At 34.0% G+C, this 23,338-nt stretch overlaps 1 protein-coding gene across 7 annotated transcripts in view; it reads right to left on the bottom strand.

Moving 5' to 3' along the window:
- Window positions 1–884: 884 nt before the first annotated feature.
- SPATA6 (spermatogenesis associated 6) overlaps window positions 885–23,338 on the bottom strand; it is a 68,999-nt gene continuing 46,545 nt past the window's right edge. For 3 of the 7 annotated variants that reach the window (XM_014544815.1, XM_014544817.1, XM_014544818.1), the window contains 6 exons: window positions 20,231–20,318; window positions 17,240–17,280; window positions 15,016–15,203; window positions 11,531–11,630; window positions 7,135–7,226; window positions 885–4,304 (listed from right to left, as the gene is read on the bottom strand). In XM_014544815.1, coding sequence (XP_014400301.1) covers window positions 4,124–4,304; window positions 7,135–7,226; window positions 11,531–11,630; window positions 15,016–15,203; window positions 17,240–17,280; window positions 20,231–20,318 — 690 coding nt within the window. In that variant the 3' untranslated portion in view covers window positions 885–4,123. The remainder of the gene's footprint in view (window positions 4,305–7,134; window positions 7,227–11,530; window positions 11,631–15,015; window positions 15,204–17,239; window positions 17,281–20,230; window positions 20,319–23,338) is intronic. The other 4 variants (XM_005872515.2, XM_005872517.2, XM_014544816.1 and 1 more) reach the window with 3 other exon arrangements.

Genomic DNA, 23,338 nt, shown 5'->3' with positions numbered 1-23,338 from the left:
CTGGATGCCTTATACCTTAGTGGGTTAGCCAAGTAACAGACAAACAAAAAGGCAGGTTGTCATATCGACTTCTTATTATCTTAAGAGTACTCTTTTAAAAAACAGATTTCACACAGAAAGACTAACTCTCTTATCTGAGGAACTTGAGGACCAAGGCACAAGTAAGAGTTTGTCTTATCTTTTGCATTTTTATCTCTTTGGCTACAAGTATCAACTAACTGCTAGCAACAGTCTTGTCATGCCTTCCTTCCTTCCTTCCTTCCTTCCTTCCTTCCTTCCTTCCTTCCTTCCTTCCCTCCTTCCTTCCTTCCTGACTCTAGTCCCTTCACCATGAAAAAATGACAACTTTCTTTAGGCATTTTCAAGATGTGTCTTTCATAGGATATAACCTTTCTTTCTTTCTTTCTTTCTTTCTTTCTTTCTTTCTTTCTTTCTTTCTTTCTTTCTTTCTTTCTTTCTCACCTGAGGATATGTTTTTATTACTTTGAGAGAGAGAGAGAGAGAGAGAGAGAGAGAGAGAGAGAGAGAGAAACAGAGAGACAGACAGACAGACATAGGTTAACATCAATGTGAGACAGAAACATCAGTGGGTTGCCTCCCATATGCACCCTGACTGGGGATTGAACCTGTAACCTAGTTATGTGCCCTGACCAAGAATTGAACCTGCAACCTTTTGGTGTATGGGATGATGCTGCAACCAACTGAGCCACCTGGCCAGGGTGGGACATCTTACTTTTCATATCCAGATAGAGTTAGGCTTTGTATTGTTTTTAGTGGCCCTTCCTGTATTTTTTCATACAGTTATTCAACAAACACTGTATATCTACTGTGTGACACAAATGCAGAGGCAAACCTAGAACAAGAGAAAAGGACACATGAGAAAGTCATTGATAATTCAGTTTCTGTTTATCAGTTGCTATAATAAAGATACATCCAGATTGTGGTGCTAGGGCTACAAAGATAATACAAAAATGAAAAAATATATTGTCTACAAGAACCTACAAAGAATATGATAGAGTAAAAATGAGGAAATCCAAGATATTATACCACAGCTGTGTATTTGCCTGATCCTCTGGGAATAGTCAAGGTAAGCTCCTAGAGTCCAAGAACCCTGACTTGTCTCACTAACTCATGTTCAGTACTTTTGTGGAGGTGATCCATAGAAATACAGCAAAATGCACTTTCTTGAATATGTCTCCTCCCCAAAACTTGCACACAAATATTTAACACTCCTCTGCTTCCTAACGCTTCCTTATCTTCCACATTAACCAACTATACCATTATAGAAATGTTGGAACATTTAAAGATCATTCTAAATAACTCCTTCAGCAACTTATAATTAAGGAAACTGAGCTCCAAGAAGGATAAATGACTTAACAAGGTTATATAAAAAGTAGTGGAACCAGGGAGGACTCAGTTTAATGATTCGTTTGTTGTTGTTTTTTTAGTTGAATTGTCATTTTCCTTTATAAAATTCCTTTTTTTTTTTACTTAAGGGCAAAAACACATTGAAAGAAAGAAGAAAGGCCCATTTATCTTACATATTAAGTCCAATAACTACTATAAGATTGTGAAAAATATAAAAAAGTCTAGGATAATAAACAACTGCACCTTTCTGCTTTTATCAATGAGAAAAGATAACTATTACTAAAGCTTTTACCCTTTAAAGATAATAAACATAAGAATTCACAGTAATAGTTAGGATAGCAATAAAGACCACTGAACAGAAGTAATCAGATACTTAGCACAGATGCCACGTATCTAAAGATTTGCACCGACTCGGAGAGATGTCAGTTTTAATCAGAGGATGTGGCTTTCAGAACATCACTTCCCGAAGATCCCCTGAGACCCACCTTTTGTGGCCTTTGTCAAAGCCACTGGCAGATATAGGTACAGTAAGTAATTTCTGTGGTACTAATTCACTTGAGAGCTTTTCTATGATAGCAAAACATTTTCTTTGAAGTTCATATTTGTTCTTTTTAACAAGCAGCAACTTTTAAGTGGGGAAGTTTTTCATTTATTTCCACACACAAAAGAAGAAGAAAAAAACACCTAAATTTCATTGAGGATATAATTTTGTAAAAGCATTATTCAATTTTGACCGTCAAAAGGTTATTGTACAAAACGTCATTATTTAACCTTATACCAGGGGTACCTAGTCCAGCATTTCCCCCGCTGGTGTCCACATGCACCCGAGGGTGACATTGAGAGGGAGTGGGAGGTTGAGGAAGACAGAATACCAGGGGAAAGATGGCCATGACAACAGATACTATTACATGCTTATTTTGTTGAGAAAATTCTGGGTTACTGCGATATGTTGTTAGTGAGCACCAATAAGTGCCAGACTCTCTACTTGATGCTAGAGCAAAACAGGTTTATGCCAGCATTTCTTAGTGCCTCTGATACACTAGTGCTTCTTATGACTATGATGACCACATGTCCGAGTTCCAGCAGGACAGCCCCAGCCTGCAACTGCTGGTTCAGCATTAACAGCCTCCCCTCTCACTCCTGTCATCCTACCTGTGACTCTGTATGTTGCGGGGAGGGTAAATGTAGTGCACAGATTTTCCTAAACTAATATGACCAATGCAATACTGGCATTTACATTTCTACAACCATTTCCTAAAACAGTGGTCCACAGGACCTGGTTCAGAAAATGCTGATCTATTCCACTCTCATCACTTGATAGCTGATGGAAACTAAAGACCAGGGAATTAAAGAGACTCGGCTAGAAAATGGCAGCGAGGACGAGAGCCGAGGACTCCTGGCTCCTATCTCTGATGCATTTTCTGACATATCACAGACTGTTGTACTAAAACATTTTTAACATGCAATTAACATTCTTAACATGAAGTTCAAGTCATGCTAAAACATTCTTAACATGAAATTAAAAAGTCCTATTATTAGATTGCAAGTATTATATTTTCTCCTAATACAAAAATAACTCACCCACTTTTACAAGTTAATTTCAATTTAAATGAAGTTCAAGTCAATTTTTTTCTTTTAAAATCATAGCTGTAGAATTAACAAGAGACAGAGTCAATGAGACAACATTATCTCGGAGTCAACTTCAAGCTTGGAAGCCATATCTATCTTTCTCTGCTTTCCCTCTGTCCACTCTTGTGAATGTGAGGTAACTGATTTCTTCCTATCCTCAGAGTGTCGCTGGCCTCACATGTGTGTGTTTGGGGGTTGGGGAAGGAGCTAATTTTATCAACCAACAGACTTTGCAGTGCCTACCACAAAGAGTTCTGCTATAATACTTTACTCCCATTTTGGTTCCAAGTGTCCTTTAAAGTAAGGATACGACTTTCTTGGGCCATTTGATACCTATGAAAACTTTAAATAAATTAGTTTACAATATAATCCATGAGTCTCTACACGTTTACTAACAGAGGCTATTTTCTGATTCTGTTTTTACCAAAAGACATGGCTCTAGAAAATCAGACAAAGAATTATATCTTTAAAAATAAGTTATTCAGATTTTGGGTCACACATGGGCTCTGCTATCCTAGATAACTGTTGTGCATTTTAAGCAACTTAGAAAGTTCTTTTAGAGGAGAGAGAGTGAATGATTATAAAAACATTAAAAAGAAAGTGGTTTTTTATGAGTTAAAAAATATAAATAGACTTTTCTAAGGGGAAAAAGTAGAAAATGCTGGTTAAAACTCTTGGGAAATTCATTTCTACACAGGATATCTTTTTGCTCATTAGTAAGAAAAGGGAGTTAATATTAATTAAATCTTGCTCAGACAAGATAACCAGTTAAGTACATGAAGAGAAAATTACAAGTTGATTAAGGCAAAACATGCTTAGAGCAAATCCAGTCTTGGATTTTCAATGGTGACATGAGATAACATGTGACAATATCCTCTCGCAGTCACACTGGACTTTGTGATTGTGTGGCAGAGCTTTGACTTTTGGAACATAGCACTCTATTCTGTGATTTAAAAAAGGCTTGCCTATGATAATGTGCCGTTTGAAGAAATGGACATATTCAAGTCTACCTACTGCACTCAATGAGAGCCACCTGTTTAAAAAAGAAAGGAATACAGGTATTGATCACATCAAACGCTTTCATTGAAGTTGACATGGACACTCATATAGTTCATCGTGGATGATCTCAGAAGCTTTCCTGTGTATGAGAAACAGAACTACAGGCCTTTTTGTATAAGTTCCTGTATATCTTGTCCATGCTGTTCTCAAAGACGGGTCGGTGGGACTTTCCTTTGTAAGAGACTGCCCTGTTGGACCAATATTCACCGTCATCCATTTGGAGAGTGCCACGTGGCCGCTGAAGTGAGCTGTAAGAAAGAATACACGGGATTACCATGGTGAGACTAGACCAGAGGCACAACTGTCTAAATCAAACATCGATGAAGTGCTTCACAGGTATGTATACTCTGTTTGGACTATGAGAAATAAAAGACAATAAGGCCTGTGCCTTTAAAGAGTGACATTATTTGCATGAAAACAATTACAGAACACTAAAATGAAAATTGTGTGTGAGAGACAGGGTTTGAAAGAAATTCGGAGAAGAGAGGTAAGTAAGCAGAGTGCAGAGGGTGCTCAAGGCCAGTTAGGAGAGTCAGACAGACCTGGCACTGACTCTCATTTAATCCATTAGAGGCTGGGGACCTTGGACCACTTCTTTAATCATCCAGTGTCTCAGCTTCCTTGACTGTATTTTTGCGGTTATTGTTTTAAAAATTAAAGAGAGTGTATGTAAGGTTTATAGTATAGTTCTTAACTGGCACACAGAAGTTATTAATTACGAGGCATGGAACTACTAAGTATTTTATATGTATTTACATATATTAACATATTAACTTACACCCTCTGAAGTTAGTAACTGGAAACTGAAGTCAGGTGAAGTCAAATGACTTCCTACGATCACCCAGCTAGCAGGTGGTGGAATGGAAGGGGTGGCATGTCTGTGGCTCTGAGCCCTTTCTACTGTGCCAGGCTGCTGCTGTCCTCAGTGGGGAGCAGAAAATTAGACTGAACATGAACCACCTTTGGAAACAGGAAAAAAGGCAGAAGAGGGTGTATTTGAAGTGATGGGGACCTACTGTCATTTAACAGTTTTAAGGGGAAAAAAGAACAGATAGGAAGCTATGAAATAGTTGTAGTGGCAATAGGGAAGAAAAGGCAAGTTTTTCTGAAGGCTCGATAGTACTTTTTAAAAACATACCTAAGTTATAATTTTAATATCACAAAAAATTAAGTTCTGGGCTCACTACATTATCTGCTAGAAATAAAATGCTGGCTTTCTCAAAGACTAAGTTTATTTTTTTAAAAATAAATCCTTGACCTACTTCAATAAATTAAGTACTTGTTATAGGTAAGACCTCTTAGGCATTCTAGAGATTATTAAGTTTGTACCATATAAAACTATATGTCCCGACTATTAAATTCTATAAATATTTTCTTCATATATGTATCTAGAATCACATCTCATGCAACAATTTATTTCCTAACTTGTCAGTTCCATGATGTTACCTCCACTGTCAACTGTGAAATAGGAACACTTGGAGTTGTCTAGAGATATATTTTCTATTTTGCCTGAAGTCAATCTTACCACCTGAACACTGTATAAATGACCATGAAAAAGTGCATGAAGTGGCTGTATTACCATTTCAGAGCTTGGTAGTGTCAGTGATGATGTAGTGAAAACATTTATACACTCACTTTGGGAAACAGTTTGACATGATCCAGTAAGCTTAAATATGCAATGTCAACTTAGTAATTCAACTGCTAGATACCCCAGCCAAATTCTTTTTTTTATATATATATTTTATTGATTTTTTACAGAGAGCAAGGGAGAGGGATAGAGAGTTAGAAACATCGATGAGAGAGAAACATCAATCAGCTGCCTCCTGCACGTCCCCTACTGGGGATGTGCCCACAACCCAGGTACATGCCCTTGACCGGAATCGAACCTGGGACCTTTCAGTCCGCAGGCCGACGCTCTATCCACTGAGCCAAACCGGTTTTGGCCCCCAGCCAAATTCTTATACAAGTGGGCAATGTACAAAATGTTCATAATAGCACTCTTTATCTTTATTCTTAGTTATTCAGGACATTTTAAGTCTATGTATTATTTAGAATTTTTCTTCCATTTTTTAATACTAAAGTAGCTTTTGGCTGTTTGTTACATCTTATTAATCAAATAGTGATCAATGGAGAAGAAATGAAAACTATACTCAACCCTGTGTTACTTAAAAATATATTTGTAAAATTTAAATTATTCAGATTGGTATTCTGTTATAAATAATTTCATACTTATAGCATTTATATTGAGCGTATTCCTACTGTTAGTAAACTCAAAAATATGGACAAACAGAAAACAGTTTAAATTAATAGCGAATTCCTTAAAAAACAACATAGCTAAAATTTTAATTAACAGGTATAAAAGGCCAAGTCATATTCTAAACATGAAGTTCAAATTACGTTTATCCTTCTCTCTTTTCATGGCCAACTCCCATCTATATGAAGCATCACCTTATGCCTGGTCTTTAATTAGGACTATGCTCAAATAGGATGGTGCTGCCAGAAGCTCTGAAGAGAACTGAGACAGACATAGGAGGTGCTAAAAGGAGGAAAGAGTATCCTAGGGCCCTGGGAATTGGCAAGGCTATTACAGTTGTCTAAAACTTTGTAAGAGACGCAATATGAAATTGAGAAGGAAGTCTACATGGGTAGTAGATTCTTTCCCCATACTAGCCCCCAAATCCCAAAGTATTGGAAGTAAAAAATTTCTTCCTAATTAATTTTATATTCAAAGGTTATGGAAGACATAAGACAGCTAGCATGGATATATAATAAAGCCTAAAATAGGCCTTGGATATACAGATTTGCAGAAAAGCCAAATAAACTAAAAACCTTAAGTAGGATGAGAGCATCACCATTCATTGACTGTATTTGTTTTCATTGAAAAGTTTCTTTAATGCAAACATTAAAATATTTTAATAGGATTTTTCACAGTTAAATATTTTAAATATATAAAAATAATTAATTAATAATTGCTAATTTGAGTCTAAATTACCCACAAATCTAGCAGATTAAGAATCAGGCTATTTTTGTACCAATTATGAGAAAGACCTCTCTATAGAGAATTAACCAAGTTCATACCTGTACTCGGGATCACTGTCATAGGCATAGTCTTTGTAGAAAAGACCTCTTTTCATTTCCAGTTCGTCTTCCTTCTCTGGGTCTCTCTCATCCTGAGAAGTATGAAGATTTTCATTAATTCATTTTATAATTAAAATGGCACATGTCTCTTTGGGAAATGCTCTCCTTCTCCCCCATTATAAGAAATTGAATTAAATATTTGGACATCTTAGGAAAGAAACAAAAGGGTAAGTCAGAATTTATTATTCTGTTCAGTAAGACTAAATAGTTTTATTATATTTTTGCTAATACTGTTTATCAAAGACTGGATACCCAGTAGATGTTTCTTGAATCAACAAATGAAAGGGAATGGATACTGTGTATTAAGATATGCAATAAGATATGTAGTAATATCTTACACATTGTTAGATGGAATCAAGATATATGGCTACTCCTCCTTATATAAGTAGCTTGTTCAGACACATTCAAGAGCACAAGAAATAGGATCCTAAAGAGATAGCTTTGTAAACTATATCCTTTTAGTAATTATTATCTTAATGTATGACATTTATGTAATTTAATATCAAATATCTTTCTCACTGACTGGCCAATACCCTTATTACCTACTCAAACTTAGAATAAAAATAGAGAAAACTGATAACAAAAGGAACTAGTAAGCACAAGTAGACCGCTATAAAGATTATAATAAAGAACTCACTTTATATAAGAAATCAGCCGAAAATAGATTATGAAGAAAATAATTTTTAAATTTTGCTGATAGCATGAAATTGTGAAGAAAGCATTCTGTTAAAAATGTAAGTCAAAAATAACAGAAAATGTGAATATATATTTAGAGTTATTAAAGCTTCTAGGTAAATTAAAATCTTTTATCCTTACAAAGTAACTCTATTTAATTCTATTAATGCCCCCCCCCCTATTTTTTGTTTACTATTCATATAGCTACAATGGTTTTCTTTTACTTAGTGCTTGTATGGTATATATTTGTCCTTTTATTTTCAACCTTTCCTTATTATTAGTTTTTAGATCTTTTTTCTTAGATAGCATGTAGCTACTAGATGTTACTTATTTTTGCCCAGTCTGATAAATCAACAAAGTGAAGCATTCACTCTATCATCACAGAAAGTGTAATTGGCTATCAGGAATACAAAAGACACTACAAAAAAGTGAAAGAAATTAATAAAAGGCAATGTTTTCCATTTCAAGAAATATGTTTTAAGAACTAAATAAAACAGAATGTAAATATTAAATTTAAAAATTCTAATGAATGATAACACTCTTTAATTTTGTCAATACAGTTGAAAAATTAATTTTGACAACATTGTAATAAAAATATTGACTAAATTTCAAATGTTTATATATGAAAAAAACATACAAAAAGTACCTTTTAAAAAATCTGAGCCTAAATTAATTATTAAACAAAACCTGTATTTTGAGCTGGGTAGTTACTATTCTAGACTCTGAGGACAGAAAGATGACTAAGACAGAGTTCCTGCACACACTTGGAACAAGGCTTGCTTATTCCATGAAACTCGATGGATAGAAAGGACCAAAGGGTAGAATTATTAGGAGACATAATAAAGGACAAAATAAAGAAAATAAGGAAAAACTTTCTAATTAATGAAGCATTCTAAGAACAGAGTTACTGTCTTAAGAGTGAGTAAGATCACTGCAGAGCACTGATACCCATTTAGATCAACGATTTCATGGAGGCAAATTATGCCCTGAGAAACAAAAAGGACTAGATGACCTTCATAGTTATTCCCATCAAAATTTAAGACTCTATTTTGTGACATTATATATATATATTTCAAACACATACATCTATTATAAGTGTCCTTGTATAGTCTTTTTATTAAAGGTCAGGTCATACATAAACAAAGAGGCAAAAACATCACATCTTATTATAACTTATTGACTATGGATCAAGCAAACATTTGAAGAGATGTATCATTCTTGTCAGTGTCAGAAAATACATTCCCAGGACATAAAGAGGTGATTCACCCCTTATTCCTCATTCACATTCCCATTTGCTCACATGAAAATACAGAAAAAGATGGACAGCACCAATATTTATTGCATACCTACAAGGTATCTAGGACTGAGGTACTTTTTATATGGATATCATTTAAGCCTTCAATAACCACATCAAATATATTGAAACTTAGAAAAACTTTTAAAAAATTGCCCAAAGATACAAACTAAGAGGCAGAGCTGGAATTTAAATCCAGACCTAACTTGATCTACATTATACTGCCTCCTAGAATGCAAATAAACTGGATTATGAAATCAAAACCTCCATCCCAGGCCATTAGATCATTCTCCTATATGAAAATTAGGCCAAAATTCATTCAAGCTGGTATCTAGTAAGTTTTTTTATGTAGGTATGTTGAAAGATTATAGTCCAGAATTTCCAGTTTCACTTATCCTTGGGTAACAGCAGTACAAAAATGCAAAATGGAAAGTTCCAGAAAAAAACAATTCCTGAGTTTTAAATTGCATACCATTCTGAGTAGCATGTTGAAATCTTGTGCCACCCACTCCATTCCATTCAGAACATCAATCAACCCTTTGTCCAGTGCATCTAAACTGTCTATGCTACTAGCCCGCTAGTAGCCTAGGAGCCGTCTAGGTTATCAGATGGCAGGGCAGTATCACAGAGCTTGTGTTCAAGTAACCCTATGATGCTGACAATTTGGATACACCATAGAGAAGCTGTGAAGTGCTTCTTTTAAGTGAAAAGGTGAAATTCTCGACTTACTAAGTGTCATAGGGAATTCTTTAAGCAAAAGGGAAATGATTCTAGAATCTAGATGGGAACATGAAATTACTGGCAAGAATGAATAATAATGGAAAGGGTAAATATGAGCTTAAATGAATAAACAAAATTTGTCTGTTTCATATATGCAGAATTTAAAAGGCATGATAATAGAAACACAAAAAAAGAGGTGGATTAAAAAGAGTTAATGTTTTTAGGTCCTACTATGATTGTCAGTATGCATGTTGAAATCTTTAGGGAAACCAATGACAGAATAGTAAAAAAATAAATAACAAATTAGTAAAAAAGAAAATGAATGGCAAAAAACACTTATTAATCCAAACGAAAGCCCCATCAGTTGACATAAAAATTCTGGATTTTCATTCTTGAAAAAGATTTCATGTGCTTTTATAAGATATGTACTTTAAGTCTAATGATAAAAAGCAAAGGATGGAAAAATACAGACCTTGCATATATTAGCCAAAAATTAATGTAGCTATTCCTATACTAACATCAGATAAAACACACTATGAAACAAAGAATAATTCTAGAGATAAAGAGGGGCATTACACAATAAAAGGTTCTTATCACAATCTAAAATCTATATCCAACCAATGACATAGTTTCAAAATATATAAAATGTCACATAATCCAGTTATGTCTCCAGGACTGAGTTTAGTGCCCTACATGACACCCATGATAATTGTTTTTTGTTTTGTTTTGTTTTTTTAAATATATTTTATTGATTTTTTACAGAGAGGAAGGGAGAGAGATAGAGAGTTAGAAACATCGATGAGAGAGAAACATCGATCAGCTACCTCCTGCACATCTCCTACTGGGGATGTGTCCGCAACCCAGGTACATTGGGTTGGAAAAATAAGCTTTAAGAACAAGAAAATAAAAAATAATTTCAATATAGATGTTTATTTGGAAGATGTCTTCGGATAGCACTTAAGTGTCTGATTTTTTTTGACAGTTATGTATTTGCCGAATTTCAGACTTAAAGAAAAGTTGAAGGAGTACACAGGCCGACGCTCTATCCGCTGAGCAAAACCGGTTTCGGCGATAATTGTTTTTAAAACTAATAAATGAAAAAGGAATCAAACACAAAAAGAATATATAGTAGTAATTATTTCCATACTGTCATTCATGTATACATTTTTGCCTTATCTAAAAAAATATTCTCATATTGATGTTCCCTATTAAACATGGTAGATTTTCTCTGCTCTTTTCCTCTTTTAAACATTTAATTAGCATAAAAATTAGATGGGTGGCTTCTTCAAAATATATATTTTCTTATCCTCTCCTTCATTCTACCATTTAGAATCAAATCTATTGGTAGGACATGGAATTGTTTTGTACTGGCCCAAAAAACAAGAGTTCCCGTATTTTGAAGGATGTGAAAAAAGTTTCATAAAGTCACTATTTACTGACTCTTTATGAGATAATAACCCCTAGTTTTTGTTTATAGTGCAGATGATCTGTGTCAAACATTTTGCACGACTCAGGTCAGGCAGAAAGTTAGATATGGAGGTGGTATCTTTTCCTTCCCAATGATTAAATGTTGCAAACTTTAGCATTCTGTTGTGGTTTATATGCCCAGTTATAAAAAGGCTTCAAGGGAAAATTTTAGAAACTAACATAAAAATGTCTTTGATGAGCCTGATGTGATTTCAAGACATTTTTTACCCGGTCATGGATCTCATCGCAGTTTGAAGATGAACACCAATCAGAATGGAATCTGTAGGCATAAAAAACAAAGGTGACTTGTATCCAGAGGGTGAGAAAAAGAAATCTTTCCAAATGCCAGACAGAGGAAGTCAGTTTTTTCTTATCCCTATGTGATAATATATAAGATTAAGTAACATTTTTCTTCTTTCAACCAAGGATGAGAGGCAGATATAAACTCAGGTTAATTCTCAGCTATAGTATTAAGCACTCACAATATGTTCAATAGACTTAATAATAAACTTTGACATGCTTTTGTAGTAACATACCCATATATCTGACCATTCTAAGAATTTCCATACATAATTCTTTAGAGCTTTGTCTCTACATAAAGAATATAAATTTTCATATTAGAACAATAATTCAATGTAGAGTGCATTTAAAATTGGTTATTTTCTAGTAATTGAATCATTCTCAAACTATGTGGAAGAAATTCCTTTCTGCATACAGAATAAAACATTTTATGAAATGAAACAAAATATTTACAATAGGTTGAAATATTGTTTATAATCCAATCATGTTCTTACTCTTCAGAACACAGGGGAACAATACAAATATCGAATAATCATGTTATACATCTGAAACCAATATAATGTTGTGTGTCAGTTATACCTCAATAAACAAATAAATAAAAAATTCAGGGGAACATAAAAATTGAATGATCCCATCCCAGTACAGATGGTATCACTTGTCTAGTTTCTACTATGATGTAAGTGTATTTTTGAAAAGTAAATATTGAAAAATAAGGAAGAAAAATATGTCTTTTATTAGAGTCTGAATGTTGGAATTAAAAATGTCAAAGAAGAAATAAAGCAACCATTCCTCTTTCTTATATCCCTGACCAAACTCAAAACTGACATTAGTATAATGAAGCTGTATAAGTAACAATGAAAATGTCTAGATATGATTATAGTGCATGTGCATAAAATGCCATTGGTAATTCCTTTATAAAGGAATGAGTACTAAAATGTTAATTGGTTGCTTGAAACTGCCTTTTTATCTCCCAGTTTGTTCTTAAAGTTACAATTTTATATGTTTACTCAGAGTATAGCCTATTAATAAGCAGCATAAATGATTTATAAAACCTGTTGTAAAGAATGTAATCAACAATGTCTAAATTTTAACCTCCTGCATTTTAAAAAGGAAGTATCACTGCATCTCTGCAAATATCCTGGCAGACCTTACTTGCGACATGTGTATGCATCTTGAAAATCTGAGATCCATATGTAGCTCCTACAGGACCCCATGGTACCTTCAAAGATACCTCCTGCACATCCACTCCAGTGATGGCGAACCTATGACACACGTGTCAGAGGTGACATGCGAACTCATTTTTTTGGTTGATTTTTCTTTGTTAAATGGCATTTAAATATATAAAATAAATATCAAAAATACAAATCTTTGTTTTACTATGGTTGCAAATATCAAAAAATTTCTATATGTGACACGGCACCAGAGTTAGAGTTTTTCAAAATGCTGACACGCCGAGCTCAAAAGGTTCGCCATCACTGCTAGTCTGTGCTGGGGTATAAGAAATGATTGTATAACAATATTTTACTCCACTTACAAAAATCAAAACCTTAAGCATGATTTAAAAGAAAACCAGTTCCTTTTAAATTAGATTTGCTAGTATTTCTCAGTCTGATTTTAGTAATAATTCTACATCCTAATACAAATGCTGCCATACTATTAACATTTATACTTTGAGGGAAAACTACTTCTGAACTGTAACACATAAAATTAAAACTATTATGGTGTGAAACTCTATTGGAGGTGTTTTTAAAATGCGCTTAAAGCAAAAAGAACTTTAACTATAAATAAAAAATTAATTTGCTTAGAGTCACTGAAAAGGTTTTAAATGTCTGTTTATTCATATATATGAGTAAGGAGTCAGCATTTTACAGCAATTTTAGATAAAACTTAATTAATTTTAATGAATATTTACCCAGACAAATTCCTATAGCTGTATGTTTTGTCATACTCCCCATTTTTTCCTGGCATATATAACCTACATTTACAGCAGTTTAAATTCCTTATTATTCCATTGGATTGTATAAACATCCATAAATATACTGCTGAGTGACCTGAAAAGCCAGATGAGAAATGTCTCATATTTAAAGATGTGGTACTGAGTGCACTAAAGAATAAAATGATTTTGTTCCTAGTAATATGCCATAAAGTTATTTTATTTTTCTTTATAGACTAAATCAAGATCTTTTTTAGAAAATACACTCAAAGCACAGGTGTGTCACCTCAGTGAAAGTCCACCCCCCCAAATTTTGTTTTAGATAAATTTAAAACTAACCTCAACCTTCCTCAAGTCAATGTTAAGTAATGTTTACTATTGGAATCACTCATTTCCTTCTAGGACTTATCCACATCTATCCAGCGTCCAGTGACAGCATTTCAGAAGCAGTGATATGTGAACAAGCAAAGAGGCTGCATGCTGACCTGAAAGACACCCCTGGAACAAGTGCTGAAAGTGGCTATTTAAGGCTAGTAGGTGGTGGTTTGATAAATTTAAGAAAAGAGGTATTTATTTATAGATTAAACAGTGCATTAGGAATGTATTGTATATAAGAAAAGTTAAAAGAGGGAATCATTTGTGGGTCTGGAACAGATTAATTCAATTTACATTATTTCTAATGGGAAAAATGATTTGATTTTTGAGCAAATAGCTTCTCTCGAACAGCCTTCTGGAATGAGAACTGAAGTTCCACTATACTAAGGGTTGAGTGTGTTGTTTTTTTAATTTGTGACAGTTATTGTTTTCTATGTTACTATTTGTGAGAGAGGCAAGCAATTCCCAACTTGGATTCAACAACAATAATAAAAAAATACAGATGAAGAGAAATTATTTCTTTCACATTCAAATTATAACTAGTGGCTAACTTTGGTTGCAAAGGTGTTTTTTAGAGGAAAAGCTAGAATTTTTAAATGATTAAGATTCTCTTGGAGAGTTGGAGGGAGGTTATTTGAGGAAACTAGGTACCATATACCAGCAATATATACATCATTATTATCACCAAAAGAAAAATATAATCTATGCTATTTTTAAACATAAGACGTGCCTATAATATTAAATACCTATAAATCTACTAAAAGCAAACTGTCACATACTCTATTTTTCACTTTTATGAACTATAGTACTTAATTAGGATTAAAGTCACTCTAATTACTAAACTTACTAATAATAAACTCACTTCAAGAGCACTGGGTTGGGGAGGAGTATCTAACACTATTATAATATACAATATGTTCTAAGCAAAAACAATTCAAGGCTCTGAAAATCAAATTATACTTTTACAAATAATCACTTCACATACATTATTGCTACCTTCTCTTTTCTAGTGATGATTATTCAAAACAGTAGTCCAGAAATAGAGACTAAGCGTTACCTTTCCCTGAGAGAAGCTCGGTTTAACACAGGGCTTGGAGGATGCTTCAGCATTGTTGAGGGTGCTGAATGGACAAGTAAGGTCCTTGCTGAATGCCGGGGCTTGCTACACGACCTTGGGCTCAAATACTCATCGCACCTTTCCAAGGAGTCATCGTAGTCTATGCCATGGGGTGTCCTGATAACCTGATTAAAAAAGTACATATGTATACACAGAATATATATAGCAACATTACACACACACACACACACACCCTTTGTAAAAATTAAAATGCCACTGCTATATTTGAAGGTAAATTTCAGAATGTAGCAATCATTCTTATTGTAAGAACCAACATTAAATACATCTGGATTGTTCATTCCACATGTCTAAAATTCATAAAATGTTATCACTCTAAGGGCTTTTGAGGAAGGGTGAGGTACAGGTAGGGACATATATATATATATATAACAAAAGACAAATACACATAAATAGTAGCCTAGTTTAAGATATGAGGCCAAACAGAACAGAATTCTAACCCTAATACTCATTCATTGCTTCATTTGTTCTGGGGAGAGACAAATGAATGAACCAGGATAGACAAATTCATAGATTCTTGCCCTTGTAGTAAAATTTACATTCAAATAAAGAAAAATAGATTTAAAAACACACACATCAAAACAAATAGATAAAAATATACAGTATTTCAAAGGATGACAAATACCATGGGAAGAAAATAAAGCAGGAAAGGAGATAAGAACTCCTGATGGTTGCTGTGGGAGGGGGAGATAGGGAAGGTAAGTTAGTTTCAAGTAGGAGAGAAAATGGGGACTGAATACGGAAGAGAATGTCTTAGTAAAGACCTAAGGAGTAAAGGCCTGAAGACATTAGTGAAGACATTCAAGAAAGAGAGAAAAATAAATGCAAAGATCCTGAGAGTTGGTGGGTGGGGGCATGCCTGATATAGTAGAAATAGCAAGAAAGACAGCAGGACTGGACAAAACAGTATGAGATGAGTTCAAAAAGTAGATTTTAAGGATTTAGGCTTCTATTCTGAGCAAGAAAAATGCCCTTTGTTTCTTTTTATTTTCTTTTTTAAATTTAATAAGATCTCCTTGGCCACTGTGTTAAGAACAGTCTATAGAGGGGCCAAAGGCAATGACAGGGAATTCAGCTAGAAAACTATCACAACAAAATAAAGGAAAGGATGCTGGCTTGGACCAGAGTGATAGCAATGGAGGTGAAAAGTGATCAGATGCAGAGGGCATTTTGAAGAGAGAGCCAACAGGATTTGCTAATGGACTGGATGTCAAAGATAGCACCAAAGGTTTTGGCCTAATCAACTGGAAGAGTTGAGTTTGTATGAATTAGTTATAACATTCTAATTGGAAGGGTAGAAGAGTGAGATATTAGGAGACTAGTTTTGGACATGTTTACTTTCACATATCTATTAATCTATTAACCAGCTAACATATTGGAGTGGTGCTCTGCAGAAGAGTCCAGGATAAAGATATAAATAGTATTTAAAGGTATGACACTAGGTGATGTCACCAAGGAAGCGAGAGTAAATAGAAGAAAACATCTGAAGACCGAGCTTTGGGAATACTCCATTACTGAGAGGCTGGGAAGATGAAAAGGAAACAGACAAAAGAGTGACCAGGAAAGAAGGGGGAGAAATAGGAGAATGTGTTGTTCTGGAAGTCAATTAAAGAATATATTTCAAGGAAGGAAGTAACTGCGTCAAATATTGCTGATATGTCAAGTTAGAAAAGACTGAGAATGGACCTTCAGATTTTATCAACAGGAAGGTCATCAGTGATATTAACAAGCATAGCTTTGAAGAAGTGATTAAAGTGATAATCTGGAGTTGAGTTCAAAAGTGAATGAGAGGAGGAATTACATTTATTAACACAGTTAACTTCTAGTCACTGCACTAAGTGTTGGGCCTACAACAACAGCTTATATTCTAGCAGTATTATTTACTAAATAGTTGACCTTTAAGGCCAGTTTGACCTTTAAAAAAGCTACCTAATCTTTCACAGATGCATTTCACTCATATGTAAAATAGGGTTAAAATAGCTAATTTATTGATTTTTCCATAGTTTATTTAGTAAATTATCTTGCAGTATGCCATTCATGATATGACAATTATTGTTAGTGCATTTTTTGACTATGATAATCTCCAACTTATGCTTTACCTGAAAGCAAGGGTAATTACCATCATTCTGTAATTTATACCACATACCTTATAATCCTTGGGTCGGTAGCTGCCATGATGAGAATGATCTGAAAAAAAGATGTACAAATATAAATATTTCATATCAAATATAAGAAAAGTTGGTGTCATCTTTGCTTTCTGCTACTATCTATCCCTCTGTGTCTATGATTATGAGGCATAAAGGCATTGTATGATAGAAAGAATGGCCTTATAAATGAGACATCAGAGAGCTGGCTCTCACCCATGTTCATATGTGATCTTTCTCTCTCTCAATTTCTTCCTCCACGCACACAGGAAGAGTGGTCATGTGAGCATACAGTGAGCACAAGCCCAAAGAGATCTCGGAATGAAACCTATCTTGCCAGCACTTTGAACTTAAGACTTTCCAGCCTCCAGAATTGTAATAAAATAAATGTCTGTTGCTTAAGCCCCTGTCCATGGTATTTTGTTAGGGCAGTCTAAGCAGACTAATACAGTACAGAAGACTATTATTTCTACTCTACATTTCAGGAGGCTGACTGCCTGTGTAGCTAAAAGCAATGGAACTGAGGTCTTGGATTAGTCCAGTTGCTACTTCCACAAATAAAAGAATAATAGATTTCTTTATTATAAAACAAAAGCACACAGAATAAAAGTGACTTTGTCTCAAAAATGACATTGGATTGTGGATTCGTTAATCAAATGGATGTAATATATAATCAATTTAATCAAATATCAATTAGTGACTAACAGTGCAGGTTAAAATAAAAATATGGCAGTCAGTCATCAAAACATTTTCTTAGCAATATCTAAAGTAGAAATGAAAACCCACTTTGTATTAAGTCGTTGTTCACACTGATAAGTGAGAGCCTCTGTATCCATCCTCTCTCCATAGTTGACCTTTACCCAAAAGGTGTAGATGTGACTCAGTCCTGAAGGACCAATCCTGGCTTAAAGCGGGAAGGACTTAGAGCTTTAATCTAAAACTCAGAAACTCTAAAAATTCATTGTTCCTATCAAAATTATCAATGTCAAATAGGAAATCAGTCTCAGGAACTGATCTGTGTAAAAGAAAACTAAAGAGACATGGCAACTGAGGGCTATATAGGATGTGGTATTTCTATTGCTATAAAGATATTGAGACAAGTAGCAAAATCTGATTTAGGTTCATAGGTTAGTTGTTGTTCTTATATCATTGTTAATTTCCTGCTCTGAGAATTTCATTATAGACTGTGATATCTGTTTTGGTCTCCTCAGGCTGCCATAATAAAACACTATAGATTAGGTGGCTTAAACAACAGACATTTCTTTCTCATAGTTCTGGAGGCTGCTGGTCTGAGATCCAGGTATCAGCACAGTCAGGTTCTGGAAAGTGTTCTTGTTCTGACTCGAAGATGGCTGCCTTATAGCTGTGTCTTCACATGGCAGTGACGGAGAGCAAGATCTCTGGTGTCTCTTGTTATAGGGCACTAATGCTAAGAAGAGGGCCCCACCCTCATAACCTCATCTAAACCTCATTACCTCCCAAAGGCTCCGTGTCCAAATACCATGACAATGGGGTTAGAGATTCAACATATAAGTTCTGAAGGGACACAATTCATTCCATAGTGATGTCCTTGTCAAAATTTTATACACAGGCATGCGTGTGCACGCACACACACATATACCCACACACACACAGGAAGGCAGGAGGAAAAAAAGATAGAGGGAGAGAGAAAAGCAAATATTAATGTGTGTGGATTCTGAAAGGTATATTAGAAGTCTTTGTACTCCTTAAACTTTTCTTTAAGTATGAAATTCGGCAAATACATAACTGTCAAAAAAAATCAGACACTTAAGTGCTATCCGAAGACATCTTCCAAATAAACATCTATATTGAAATTATTTTTTATTTTCTTGTTCTTAAAGCTTATTTTTCCATGTCCATAAATTTCTTCTAAGAGGAGAAACAGTTTATAACATCTGTTCCCAATTTCATATAATCTGACATTATAGGTATAAAAAACTTATTACCACATATATCTCCCTGTTAGTACTAAAAAAATAAAGCAAAATAAATGAGCACAAACTCTGAATGTTCTCAGAGAAGAATGTTTCATTTTCCCACTTAATAAAAAGAGATTATACGCTACAGTTTAGAAAGAGAAAGAGAGCTCACTACATGTCATGATTATATTTTGTTCACTCTCTCATTTTTCTTTCTCTATGCCTTTGTCGGTATGTAGTAAACTAATTTAAGGGCTGATGGTGAATGCTTGTTGATCTGACTAGACAATGTCCATAGATATTAACACTTAAATGTCCCTAATTATACAATACCATTTAACCTTCATAAAAATCATCTTCATACTGAACGTAAGAAAATACTTATCTAACCATTCGGACTAGCACTAAAGTTTAAAGATATATTCTTATAAACTAAAGAATGTTATCTTTTCAGAAACATAAATAATAAGTATTATTTATATATTATAATGAGAGCTGATATTTATAAGTCCAGTGTGCTAGGGCAGTTTACATGGCAACATTTACCATGTTATCTTCATTCTTTAATAACTAAACTGATTATCAAAGTAGTTAAGGATTTATTAAAGAACTTCCACTTTGTAAGTAAATGGTAGAACAAATATTCAAATATATGTGTAAATGTCTGTCTAAAACCTATAACGAACTCTTTTTACTATGGTATTCCCCAAGGTTAGTAATATATGTTAAGGTGAGAAAAGAGTTCCATAGTCAAATAAATTTAGAACTTGTTGAGCAAAACAAAATCAAGTTATTGTTTTTTACTAGAAGGATCAGTCTTTAATATGTTAATACATATTTTGTAACTCAAAGAGGGAGATGGTTTATAGCAAGACAGAAATTCTATTAATTTTAGAGAGTACCTATATGGGTGTCCCATAGGTTATAAAAAATAGCACTATGCCATATCATCCAACAATACAGCAAAGATTGTTTTTTGTTAACTGTTGCCAAGTGAAGGCTTGACTGTAGCCAAGGCAATAAAGCAATGAAGAGAGAGAACCTGTAGCTTACCATTGTGCATCCTGGACCATCCATCCCTTTCACAGTCTCTGCTAGAAGACCCAAATAAAGGATCAGTCCTGGGACTTGGGGGATCGACCTAGAAGAAGGAATTCAATGTAAAAAAAAACAAAACAAAAACAAACCCACAAGAGCTTAAATCTTGTTTTAGTCCTATGATACCAGAAAATCAACTAAAGTACATAGACCACATATCTTCAGGTTAATGTGGCAGTGACCGTATGGTTCAGCATGTTTCAAAGTCAGAGCATAATTGAGTATTTCGTTGTTCATTTTTCAACAAAACTGATATAAAATTCCAGAAATTTTTAATTATATATTTGAGCCTATTTAGAAATGAACAGATATACAGTGGAAATATTCATTACTCCATTGCCTAGTTTGCCAAGTTTAAAAAACAGGAATCTACTTTGCCACATTTCAAAAACAAGTTTGGTCATTTGCTACTTATCTTTTTAGTACATAAATTTTGAATTCAGTGTCTTGTCTTGGCTGTGTTCAGAGCCCAGCATGCTGAGTGCTTTATAGCTTACAGATAATAACAGGCAATCACATTTTCTAACCAAAAATAAAAAAAAAGTCTGTGATATAAATCTGTGTAAAAAAAGACAGCGCTACTCAGGAAAATTAAAAACTCTGAATTAAAGTTCTAAAGAACAATACCAAAACTGTGAGAAGACAACCCATAGGAGAAAATACTTGCAAATTATCTGATATAGTAATATGTAGGCATTAATATGCAGAATATATAAACTTCTAAAACTTAATTTAAAAACTCAATTAAAAGTAGGCAAAGGACTTAGACATTTCTCCAAAAAATATAAAAATGAACAATAAGCATATGAAAAAAAATGTTCAATAGCACTAATGGTTAGGGGAATGCAAATTCAAACCACAATGAGGTAATATTTCATACCCATTAGGATTACTATTATAAAAAAACAAACACACACATATAAAAAAAAACAACAGAAAATAATAAGAGTTTATGATAATGAGGGGAAATTAAAACCAATTTGCATTTTTGGTGAGAATGTAATTTGGTACAGCTAGTATAGAAAATAGTATGGAGGTACTTCAAAAATTTCAAAATCAAACTGTAATATGATCTAGCAATTCCGCTTCTGAGTATCTACCCAAAAGATATGAAAGCATGGAATTGAACAGATATCTTGACACTGTGTTCACAGCAGTATTATTCACAATAGCCACTTATATGAGACACCCAAAGTAGTAAAATTCATAAAGACTGAAAGTAGAAATGGTAATTGCCAGAGGCTATGTGGAAAGGGGAGTGGGGAGTCATTGTTAATGGGTGCAGAGTTTCAATTTAGCTAGATGAAAAAAATTCTGGGGACAGATGGTGGCGATGTTTATCTAATAATGTAAATGCAGTTAATACCAATACACTGTACACTTAAAAATGTTTAAAATATCCCTGTCAGCATGGCTCAGTGGTTGAAAGTTGACCTATGAACCGGGAGGTCACCAGTCAGGGAATATGCCTGGGTTGCGGGCTTGATCCCAGGTGTGGAGCGTGCAGGAGGCAGCCGATCAATGAGTCTCTCTCTCTCTTCCTCTCCTTTCCTCTCTGAAATCAATAAAAATACATTTTTTTAAAAATGGTTAAAATAGTACATTATTTATTAATTATATTTTAGCACAATTTTTAAAAATTTAAATGAGGATCAAAAGATAAGCCAGAGAATGAGAAAAAAAATGTACAAATCATACCTGATAAGATTCTAGAATCCTAAATATATAAAGAAAACTTACAACTGAACAACCTACTTGAAAATGGGCAAAAAACCTGAATAGAAAGTTCTCCAAAGAAAATACACAATTGGCTAACAAGCACAGGAAAAGATGCTTAACATCATTAGTCTTTAGGAAAATGCAAATCTCAACCATAATGAGATACCAAACCCCTAGGATAGTTATAATAAAAAGAAAACAAAACGGAAAATAACAAGTGTTGTTAAGAATGTGGATAAATTGGAACTCTCACACATTGCTGGTGAGAATGTAAAACCATGTAGAAAACAGTTTGACAATTCCTCAACAAGTTAAACATAGAATTACCTAATGGCTCAGCAATTTCACTACTGGGTATTAAAGCAATTAGGAATTAAAACAGGCATTCAAACAAAAGCATCTGTACAAATGTTCATAAAAATCACTGTTTGCACAACCAAAAGGCAAAAAAACAACACCACCCAAATTCCAATCAACAGATGATAACCAAAATTTGTTATGTATTCATACAATGGGTTATTATTCAGTCATAAAAAGAATCAAGTACTGATACATGCTACAACATGGATGAAAACTCAGTGACACTGTTCTAAATGAAAAAGCCAGGCACAAAATGCCAATATTGTATGAGTCTACCTATATGAAATGGCAGGATAGGAAAAGCCAGACAGATAAAAGGCAGATTAGTGGTGGCAAGGGACTGGAGGAAGGGAGGAGTGGGAAGTGGATGCTTAATGAGTACAGAGTTTTGGTTTAGGATAATGAAGTTCTGGAACTAGACAGTTGTGACAGCTGCAGAACAATATGAATGTACTTAATGCCACTAAATTATATGCTTTAAAATGACTGAAATGGTAAATCTGCATGTGTTTTATCACAATAGAAAAACACAATTATTCTGCATAAATAAAATCCTATCTGGATAAATGAAAAAGAAAAAAAATGCACTTTAACTCTTTTAGAATGGTGTGCCAGTCTATTTGGGGGCATGCTAATGATTTCTTGAAACTGCTCCATATTCTTTAGGCTATATTTCATACAATATAGCTGTGAAACTCTAATGTCTTTCCTAGAAGTGTTAACATTTTGCATATGCATGTAACAAATTAAAATTTGGTTTGGTTATCAATTTATTAAGTGCTTTTAAAACCATGAATGTCTATGGGAGTGGGGTGGGGAGACATGTCTATATTTATAAATACAACTGGAAAAATCCGATTTCCTATACAATAAGGCAAGCAATTTTCTAACTGTATGCATTTCTTTCTCTTCATTAGAAAGCTGAGGAAAATCACTTTCATAAACATGTCAAGGTTTATACAAGCCATCTTAGAATTATTCTAT

The sequence above is a fragment of the Myotis brandtii genome, unplaced genomic scaffold (genome assembly GCF_000412655.1).
Source record: "Myotis brandtii unplaced genomic scaffold, ASM41265v1 scaffold382, whole genome shotgun sequence".
NCBI classification, from domain to species: domain Eukaryota; kingdom Metazoa; phylum Chordata; class Mammalia; order Chiroptera; family Vespertilionidae; genus Myotis; species Myotis brandtii.
Note: the sequence above shows the minus strand (reverse complement) of the source record. Positions and strands in the feature narration are given on the sequence as shown.